This window comes from Camellia sinensis, chromosome 14 (genome assembly GCF_055761805.1).
Source record: "Camellia sinensis isolate YWXY chromosome 14, ASM5576180v1, whole genome shotgun sequence".
Classification (NCBI taxonomy): domain Eukaryota; kingdom Viridiplantae; phylum Streptophyta; class Magnoliopsida; order Ericales; family Theaceae; genus Camellia; species Camellia sinensis.
In genome coordinates, this window is record NC_138974.1 from 15090926 (window position 1) to 15102115 (window position 11190).

At 33.1% G+C, this 11190-nt stretch overlaps 1 protein-coding gene across 1 annotated transcript; it reads left to right on the forward strand.

Moving 5' to 3' along the window:
• The first annotated feature begins 1498 nt into the window (after window positions 1–1498).
• Window positions 1499–7668, forward strand: LOC145807941 (putative receptor-like protein kinase At1g49730). Its single transcript, XM_082906996.1, has 7 exons — window positions 1499–1726; window positions 4056–4311; window positions 5464–5516; window positions 5588–5655; window positions 6791–6880; window positions 7039–7108; window positions 7298–7668. Exons 1-7 carry the CDS (start codon window positions 1669–1671, stop codon window positions 7594–7596), a joined length of 894 nt encoding a protein of 297 aa, XP_082763122.1. The 5' UTR covers window positions 1499–1668; the 3' UTR covers window positions 7597–7668.
• Window positions 7669–11190: the final 3522 nt, after the last annotated feature.

Consider the following 11190-nt stretch of genomic DNA (forward strand, 5'->3'; position numbering starts at 1 on the left):
AAGACAAAACATTATATTCAAATTATAATAATTTTATTTTTTCTTTCACAAAAGTGAAAAAAGTCAAAAAATTAATCCCAAACGAGACTTTTTAGCCCAAACTAAAATAACCAAAAAGTCAAAAGGCCAAAAAGTTAACACACATCCCAAACGAATCCGTAGTAGGTTGCTTAACCAAATTATTGGGGTGCATTTAGAGTCACTCACTTTGGTGCTTATTTGTATCACACCATCTATTTATTTTTACATGTCTTTTTGTAATAACCAAAAAAATTAACTCTTTTAACGCTTCTCGAAACAACCCTCAATACAAAATCGAACCAAACCAATCCCTTAATGGGAATAGCTTCCCTCGGTACTCTTATCCTTTATACTCCTCAATACTTCATTTTTTAGACTCCATTCTAAACCCACAATAATAATCTAATCCGTTCATCTCATAATCCCAACAATTTAGATGAGTTATGTAAAAATTTAGTTTCATCAGATATCATTAGATACATGAATAAATTGCATCTTATTTTCTAAAATAGACAGTATTTGTGAGTTTAAACTTAATCTTTTCATTCTATAAAATGAAAAATGATATGTTTATGTATTCATCGATATCTAATGAAATTGATTTTTTGCACAGATGGTCTTCATTATGAGATTATAAGATGAACGGTTTGGATTATTATTGTAACAATAATACTATGAACCTACTCTTATCAATCTAGAAATTATTTAGAATTTTCGTCATATAGTTCAGATTCATTCTACACATAGACTCAATATCAATCTCACACTATATAAATTAATTTCCACCGCACAATCATTCACCTAGAATTTTTTGAATGGATAAAGATGGGTCTCTAGACATTTCCAGTGTTTATTTAATGAAAAAAGTTATTAGTTATCATAGGACCTATTAGACAATAAGTTTATCTATTAGGAACTACACGTAATAGGTAAACTACTAATAGATCCTAACAGTTGGATTAATTTCCATCAAGTCTTATTGAAAATAAGTTTTGGTAAAATCGTCACTAAAAATAATTTTTTACATGTCACTAAAAATTGACAATTAATGACTTTTTTTGTCACGTTTTTATAAATTGTCATTAAAATTTATAATTAGTGACTTCTTTGTTATGAATTTTTTAAATTGTCGTTAAAACTTATAATTAGTGATATTTTTATGATAAATTTTTTAAATGATTGTTAAAAATTAACAATTAGTAATGTTTTTTTTTAATAATATTTGATTAAAAAAAGTCATTAATTATCATAAAATTTATTGGATGATAAGCTCAAATCTATAAACGTTGTATTTAGTTAAGAAATTTGGAAATAAATTTAAAAAGAGAAAAAAATATATATAAAATGTAAATATATGTTATTTATATTTTTTTATTATTATTATTTTTTAAAATTTTCAACCAATCCTAAATGGTGGGATGAACACCCTAAACTACATATATGCTCGTATAGATACCGACATACAGCACCTCCTTTTTAACGGAACAAAGAAAAGTAAAAGGTAGGAGAGAGAGAGAGTTGGCCAAAATACGACTTAAAAGGAAGCTATGGCGAAATTACAGTCCCTGTCTATGTCAGTTGCAGTACTACTTCCACAACCACCATCTCTCTATAATCATCTCTGTTTCCTTGCTTTGTTGGCCCAACATGGATCGTCTGATCCTCAAGATCAAGCTTCTTCTCCACCTCCGCCGATCTCCTCCAGGTACCCATTCTTCTCACTCCTATGCTTTCAAGCTCTTTTAGTAACTCCAATGTGGTTCTGATCTGTTCCACATTCATGGGTTTAGCCTTGATTTTCTTCTAATTCGCTTAATCCGAAGCTAGCTTCTTTTTTCTTTTTCTTTTTTTTTTAATTGTTGACCATGAATCCATGATGTGTTCTGAATTTTGGAGGTCCTCAAAATATTTGTATTTGTATTCTGATCAACATTAATGGGTTTTACTTTGATTTTGTTATAATTGGCGTAATTTGGAGCTAGCTTTTTAATTGTGTTTATTTATGAACCATTTAGAATTATATGGTTAACAATTGAAAGACAATTAGTTGTTTAGAATTTCCTGGTGTTGTCTCTCAGTACCCCATCTCACTTCTTACTTTCAACTCTACTCTGTATCTACAGTGATTTGTATCTAATGCTTTGAAGCTCTTTAAGTGACTGTAATTTGGTTCTGATTTGATCAACATTAATGGGTTTAACCTTGATTTTGTAATAATTGGCGTGATTTGAAGCTAGCTAATTAAGTGTTTAGATTTTTCTTTTCCAATAGTTGGCCTGACGATTATGTGTTCTGAATTTTTGGAGGTCCTCAATGTATTTGAATTTGTGTTATTAACCATATAGAATTATATGGGTAACAATTGAAAGAAAATGGGATCTTTGGTACGACGATTTTGTCCCTAGGTGGCCAGTGTAGTGTAGTCCTAGTCCTAGTCCTAGTCTTTGCTTTTCTTTTTCTTTTTATTTTTTAATTTGTGTTGATTTTTCAGTTTAGTAGGATTCCCATGAAATTGAGAAGTTCTATCTCAACCAAATATAGCCCCCACTCCTCTTCCTTGTGATAATTCCAAACCATGGAACCTATGGTGACTTTGAACTATGAACAGTAATGACTTTGAACCTTGCTAAGTGGCACCTTCTATTTGTCTGTTCGAAGTTTAATGTAACACATTTTCTGACAACCTATGTGTGTCATCTTCAGAAATTTGACTTTTTTTTTTTTTTTTGGGTTCAGTTTAGGAGTTTGTCGTGACTAGTGCACTGGGATTCAAGTGACTAATTAACACATTTTAACAAGAGAATGTTGGAAAATTGGGGATAATTTTCATATTGTTTTGTGCCTGTTGTTACATATATGGTTTGACTACATAGGAACAGTCTGTTCATGATGGGATGTTGGGGAGAAATTTGCTTGTATGTAATGATGTATCACGTGGAGATGTTAAACCTTTATTTATATATCGGCTCACTTAAATGAATATCCCCGGAGGATCTTGTGCTCATATTTTCACTTGTTTACATTAACATTACAATTAAAAACAGATGGCTATGACGAATACATCCATTTTAGTAAAATCCATTATTCAGTGCTGCAAAGCTCATTAAAAATTAAATACATTGTTTCTACCTAGATATCTAGGTTTCCTATAGTAAAGTGATGGGTGTCTTTTCGTTGTACGTAACATTGATTCTTCAATACTATTTTGACACAACTTTTATTAATTGTTGCACCTATGACCATCTTGCATCATTTTCTCTCGAGTTCTTATTGCACAATTTCATTTCATGCTGTGATCTGCATTAGCAGCTGATGTTTTGAAGAGTTCACCTCCTAATGAACTAATGAATCTAGAACCAACAATTGTCCTTGCCATCAGCTATAGAAGACCAAACTACCTAAGAAGAAAAAAAATATTGGTTAACAATTTGAGAATAATTGCTTGTTTGTGTTCTCTCTCTCTCTCTCTCACACACACACACACACACACAAAGAGTTCTGGGGTTTGTATTTCTTTTTCTTCTTCTTTTCCCTTTTGATTGAGATAGGAAAGGAAGTGTTCTGGTTATTTTATGTGGCTTATCGCTTAAGGAAAGTTGATTTATGATAGGTAAGTATTAGAGCTGACTGCTTCGTCTCATTTGTTAACATAACCTTGCCTAATAAGATCAATTTATACACAATCTATGATTGAAACACTGCTGCTACCTCTATCTCATAGCTTATTCCACCATGGAAAAATACAACTTTTTAAGGACACAAACATTCAATGTGTTCGCACCCAACTAGTAGAGTACAAATTTCACATCTATCCCTTTTGATCCCTATCTTCCACACTATTCACTGCATTCACATGTGTGAAATGGATGATATTGGAAAATTACAAAATTTAAGTCCCTTAACTTTTCAAAATGACAATCTCTTTGGGAAATCCCAAAATAGAACGTGGACAAAAAATAAGGGAAGGAGGGAGTGTATGAAATGAATCAATAGGTTCTCTTTATTTGAAAGTCTATTTCTGGAAACTATTTCAGGTAATGTATCTTTTGTGAGGCGTTTCTCATACAATGATATAAAAAGGGCAACTGATGGTTTCCGCTGGATCATTGACAACTCATCCCATGGAGCCGTTTACAAAGCCAAATTTGAAGATGGTCGTGTTGCTCTGGTAAAAGAAATAAGAGATTTTGATGAAGCAAAAGATGCCTTCTATAGAGAAGTCCAACTTTTGGGGCGCTTGCATCACCGGCACATTGTTTCGCTTAGTGGCTTTTCCACAGGACATAAGAGGTTTGATTCTTGACTCTTGCTTAATCTTTGTAACACTTTTTCTTAGCCTCTTAGGAAAGGATAGAAAGAGCGAAAGACAGATTTTGGGGCCACGTATTGCGTGGAGAGCAAGATATTTCGTGATTATGTTAGGCTTTGTTTGTTTCGCCATAAAATATTTTACACATGTAAAATAATTTTGCCCAAAAATAAATTTTTTTATTTTTATTTTCCGGTGTTTGGTTAGCACTCAAAATATTTTTTACAACAAAAATTTTATTAAAGAAGCAATTATAAAGTAAATTTTTAAAAGAAAATGAATAAATAAAATGATACTTGTACATAATTTTCATGTTGAATTGAATACAATTAATGTGGCAATGTCATTCTTACAATCATAAACTGTAGTAATGAAAATTTTAATTTTCAAGAGTGAATATGAATGTGAGACATCATTATATATAAATTTTTTGTATACAAATTTTTTTTGTATATTATTACTAAAGATTGAAATAAGACAATGATTGAATGTAACAAAAATAACATTTCCAAAATATAATTCCGATCAATTGCTCAACCATAATATATGTATAGGTATATTTATCAAATATATATATGTATATCCACACATATAAATATATGTATATGTATATATGTGAAGCAAATGTATATATATATATATAGATGAAGCAAATATATGTTTAACATATATATATGTATAGGTATATACATATATATACATACATATATATATATAGAGAGAGAGAGAAAGAGAGAGAATAAAAACGTTCAATGCGTATGAAAGTAGTGAAACTTGATATACTTGATATGTATTTCGAGTAGTATCAACCATGATGAGAAAAAAAAAAACTTGCAGAAATTTTTAAACGTATATCATTTTATGCTTTTACTTAACTTTTTGGCCAACCAAACAATGAAAAATAGGTAAAATATTTTTGGGAAAAATATAACGTCCAAATCCTTTAGAGGATGGGAATCTAGTATTTGTGATATCCTGTGAAATTATAAGTCTCATAGATTGCCCATTGCTTATATGGAAATATATTCTTTTGTCCTTATTTCTGGGTTAAGAAAGATTTTAACCCTTAAAGGGCCTTAACTGTTGTTTTGAGAAACTTCTTGTTTTGATGTATTTAACTGTTCCCTTTTCAGGTTTCTAGTGTTTGAAGACATAGAAAATGGAACCCTGAAAGCGCATCTGAATGGTAACTTTTGGAACACAAAATTTACATGTTTGCCTAATTTGATTCTGTTATCAAAGTTTGGCTCTTGGCAGATCCTCTTAAGACTCCCTTGAATTGGAGAACAAGGCTACAAATAGTCATTGGCGTGGCAGCTGCACTCGTAAGTTGTAAAGCTGCATTTTGTCGTACTCATATACAAATAAAAATATGTTAAATCTTTTTTACTGCCTTTTGTTTTGTTTATTTTTTATTTTATTTTTTTGCAATGATAAATTCTATGAGAGGATAAGGGAAACATATAACCTGTGGTACATAAATACCATAGCCAAGAAACGAAGTCACTGTAACATCTACTTATAAGGGAAAGTCTGCTTCCATGGTCCAACATTTGACATAGGGATTCTAACACATACCTTGGTCTGATAAATCTGAAAGACTATTTGGAATACTTTGGGGGCTTTAAATGCTCAATGCACTTATATTGTTGGGCAAATTATACCCGTGGTCTCTATATTTTGCTTCTTGTGTCAATTTGGTCATTGCAGTTCCAATTTTTTCAATTTGGTCATTGTAGTTCCAATTCTATCAGTTTTGTCATTTAATTTTTTACGTTGTGTTAATTTAGTAAAAGTGATAACATCCGTTAAAAAATTGGACTGAAATCAACAGGGCAAAATGGTTTCCATTCAAAAGGAAGTGGATCACTTCATACCAACACCCCCCCCCCCCCCCCCCCCCCACACACACACACACACACACACACACACACACACACCCACACCCACACCCACACACAAAAACAAAAACAAAAAACAAAAACTTTCAGGAAAGTCAATGGACTAATTTACCATCAATTCATTCAATATATCCTTTTTTAGAGGACAAAATTTCACAATGTGAATATTCAAAGATAAAATTGATGCAATTACAACTATAAGTCTCAAATTGGCACGAGACAAACTACAAGGATTAGGGGAGTAATTTTCCCTATGTTATTCTTCTGCTCTTTCCTTCCATAAATTGATTGAAATAAATTTCTTAATTTATTAGACATTTGTATTTTTTGGAAAATGATAACATAAAACACCAGTAAACAGGCCAGATTTTGCTCATTTGACTTTATCCGATATATTTTGATAATGGAATTTTTTCCACTTCTTCGAAGTGTTTCACCTAAACAGGCTCTGCTTTATGTCACCAAGATTGTTCTTTCTTTCTTTGTTTTGTGCATTGTGTGTTTGTTTGCACTGCTGGAATGGTAAAATCAAATTGATACAAATTGTCGTGTAATACAGGAATACTTACATTTCTTCTGCGACCCACCAATGTATCATGTCTCAGTCAGTTCAAGTACCATCATGTTAGATGAGAACTTCAATGCGAAGGTAAGGGTATTGCACTTCTCTCTCTTTTCATTTAAGTTTCTAGCATATAGCTCATGTAACCAATATGTATAGAAGTTTTCTTAGTTTTGTAAAGGCAACCACCATAGTCAAATTTTATAGACACATTTCATGATATATTAACATACCTCTTGTTACAGCTCTGCAATATTGGCCGCCTTAGTTCTCATGGAAATGACATTACATTGCCACAGTCTTCACCTTCGAAGGGTAAATTTTTATGATTACTTTTGCAATAATTTCACAATGTTGTATTTTGGGCCTATTTGGTGTAGCTTCTTGTGAGCTGAAAGCTGACAATTAAAAAGTAAAAGCCAAGCTATAAGCATCTCATATAAGCTGCACTGAAAAGCCCCTTTTTCTATTTCGATCTTTACACGTCCATTTACTCTGGTGCAGATTATAGAGGTCAGGTATGCGGAAACATAATCTTTCAGCTTGGCTTACTAATTCTCGAGCTAATAACTGGTCAGTCCTCGGAGGAGGGAGGTGTAGATTTGATCCAATGGGTTGAAGAATTTCGCTTCTCGAGATCCATACATAAGATGCTTGATCCCGACCTTGGAAACAACTATGATTCTAGTGAGCTTAAGGGTCTTTTAGCTGTAGCAAGATTGTGTATAAAATCTCTAGATAAGCCAACACTTTTTACTCCTCAGGTATTTAGGTACCTCCAGAAGAAGCTAGGCATTGAATAAACCGTTATCAATGACTTGTGATTATGCCTTATGATATTCTTTGGAAATTGAGTTGATGCTTCATGGAGTTAAGGTCCCTTTATTCCAAGGTTAGCTGTCGTGAAAATTTTCATTTTGGATGTACTAGTTGTCTGAAAGAGCAGCTTAACTCAACGGTAACATTTATTGTTAGCGTCTTTAGTAGTTCAAATACTAGTCACAAAAACACTCAAAAAATAGAAGTAATACTGCATACATCTTTATCTCCAGACTCCGCTTTAACAGGAGCATCGTGTCCGTTGTCCCTTGTGATATGGGAATGCACCAAATCCTTTATGATATTGGTGTTGGAAATGGTTTTGAAAATTCTGGAAAGACATAATTTTTTTTAAACTTTGGTTTAATTTTTAGGTGGGACTCATACGTCGATTTTCGCGACTCTAAGTGGTAACGTGTTCTATGTCGCGTTGTGATTCACGTGGTATATTTGGTTGCTCAAAACCATTATCGGGTAAATGAAAAATTGAAGCCAAAGTGAGCTCCATGAAAATGGAGTTTTTGGTGGACATTCCTTAAAGTTTGAATTAAGGCTTGTTCCATATTGGTATGGTGGGAAGAATTTTGTGGGTTTATATAGCTTGGAATTATAATTTGGAGAGGGCCCCAAGGGGCACCCTACGTTTGTAGAAGAGAAAGGTTATGGGCAAATTGGGTTTGACCCATTGGACTAAAAAATAACCACACGCGCGTCGCCGCCGTCCGTCCGGGTTGGCTGGCGCTGGCTTGGGCGCGGGTGTGTGGTGTGAGGTTGGGTTGGGCTGGGCTTGTCAGACCCAATACCTATCTTTTTGGACAAAAAACATTTAAATTTAATTTATTTTTTGGTAAAATAAAATAAGACCGTTTAAATTCAAATATGTCTGAACCTTGTGTACAGATTTCAAAATCTGTCTGTTTAATTCAAGGAAAACTCATACCTATTTGAATTTAAATTCAAACATATTTAAATCTGTGCAAATTAAAACAAACAGATTTGGTTATCTGTTGAAACAGTGGTGCACCTGTTCAAACAGGTTTGGTACCTGTTTAATTCAAATTGAAAAGCCACCACTCCATCTATAAATTAGTACCCTTCATTTGATGTTTTCATTCACAATTTTCATACTTCTCCTTTGCAAATAATTTTTGTATTTTGCTGCATTAAATTTCTGTGAGAAAGAGTGTATACACTTAGTGTTCGTTGTACAAATAAATTGTGGTGCTGCATTTATTCGTTGTTGATCATTTTATCCTGAGACATAGACGTCCGAAAATCTAAAAGCACCGTGGAGAGGACAAATCTGTCTTAAGGACATAGTGTTAAACACTGGACTTGATCAAAAGTTTGTTCAAGAAATTAATCAAGTAAGTTGTTAATTTATTTTCTGTTTTATTTTTATTTATTTAAATCAAATTTTAATTTTATTTTTATAACAAAATAAAAATCTATTTTTATTTATTTTATTTTATTTTTCTAGTTTGATTTTTGTAATCAAACATATACTCTCATTTTCTTTAATTTCTTCTGTACTCTGTTTGTTGTTAAGTACACAAATAGAATTTATTTTTCAAATACAGTGGACATTGACTATTAATCAATCTTAAGACAGATTATTTTTTGGTGTCTTCATTATATTTAATTTTCTGTGTTTTCACAAAGTGATATTCTGGTTGGAAAATACAAATAGTAGTAATATACTGTTTATTTTCTTTGACAACTAGTAGTAATATACTGGTGTCATTAACAATTGCAGAATATTAAGTTTTGTTACAAAAAATTATTGTGGTATTTTATTTTTTTAGTTTTAGTAACAAGGAAAATAAAATTATTTTGTGTTATAATTTATTTTCTGGTTTTAGTAACTAGAAAATTTATTTGTGTTTTGATTTTTTCTGATTTTTGTAATCAGATATTATGGCTACTGTAACTGGAAGTGGTACTCCAATTGTTACATCGACTCCGGTCCCTATCCAGAACCATGTTCAAGTTCCGATAAATCATGGAGAAAAACCGAAAAAATTTAATGGCACTGAGTTTAAGAGATGACAGCAGAAAATGCTGTTCTATCTTACAACTCTAAATTTGGCTCGGTTTATCCGTGAAGAGGCTCCAGTACTCAGAGAGGATGAAAGTGATCGGCAAGTTGTTGTCGCTGTAGATGCTTGGAAGCATTCTGATTTCCTGTGCAGAAATTACATCCTAAATGGCCTTGATAACATGTTGTATAATGTTTAAAGCCCTCTGAAATCAGCAAAAGAATTGTGAGATTCTTTGGAGAAAAAATACGAGAAAGAGGATGCCGGCACAAAGAAATTTGTTGTCGGTAAATTTCTGGACTTCATTATGGTAGACTCCCAAATGGTAATTTCTTAAGTTCAAAATTTTCAGATAATTTTGCATGATATTCATTCTGAAGGTATGTCTCTTAGCGAGTCTTTCCACGTCGCTGCTTTAGTGAAAAAGTTGCCACCGGCTTGGAAAGATTTGAAAAATTATTTAAAACATAAACGTAATGAGATGACCATGGATGAATTGATTGTAAGATTGAGAATTGAGGAAGATAACCAAAAGGCTGAAAAGAGGAATGAGAAAAATCTCATTGAGTCCAAGGCTAATGTGGTTGAACAAGTGCACAAATCACATAATAAAAAGAGGAAGTTTACTGGAGATAGTCCTAAACAAGGCAACAACAATGGCAATAAGAAGTTCAAAGTAAAATGTTATAACTGTGGCAAGACTAGATATCGAGCTTCTGATTGTCGCCACCCTAAGAAGGATCGCGGAAGTACAAGCAAGAAGACCACCAATCAAGCCAATGTAACAGAATTAGATTACATTTTTGACAAGGTAAATGACATTGTAGACCGTCCGGAACTCCGCTCCGCGCGCGGGGGCGCGAATCGTGGTTCTTAGCTACTACAGTTCGGACTCATGTCACGGTTCTGAATCTAATCTCACAAAGTGCAATGTAAGACTGATAAATCACCAAAGAGTCTAAATCTGACAAATCGTTTTGGAAAATTAATTTTAATCAAAAAGCATCAAACATAGACTGCTTTGCCAGATTTCAGAGTCGTCACCTAAATATTTTGTTTTGAAAAATTTAGGAAACCCTGACTCGTGCCTAAGGCCACGTATCCGTCATCACCAAAGTTGCCTCGGCTCGGGAACTTGGGTACGAGATGGGAAGGTCATGCAATGAGCACCCCCGCTCGGCCGATCAAATGATCGACCTTTACTAACATGATATGTTGTTTTTGAAAATACATATGTTCTTATTCCGGTTTATTAGTTAGCTTACTATGTGATGCGCACAACATACAAGTATAGACTAAATCACTCAAATTGGAACAAAACGTCTCATGTTTGTTTGTTTGAAAATGGTTTGAAGGTGCTACTCGCAAGTAGGCTAAGACGCAGATTTTGCCACCCTCAAGTGGGCTTAGAAAAACATGGTGATTTGCCATTTCAAGTGGGCGTAAAACTCACAATCATCGAGTTGTTCCAATTCAGGCAATCAAGCCTCTACCCACAGGCATTCATGCAGTTAAAGCACTTAAGCAGATAGCCTCATG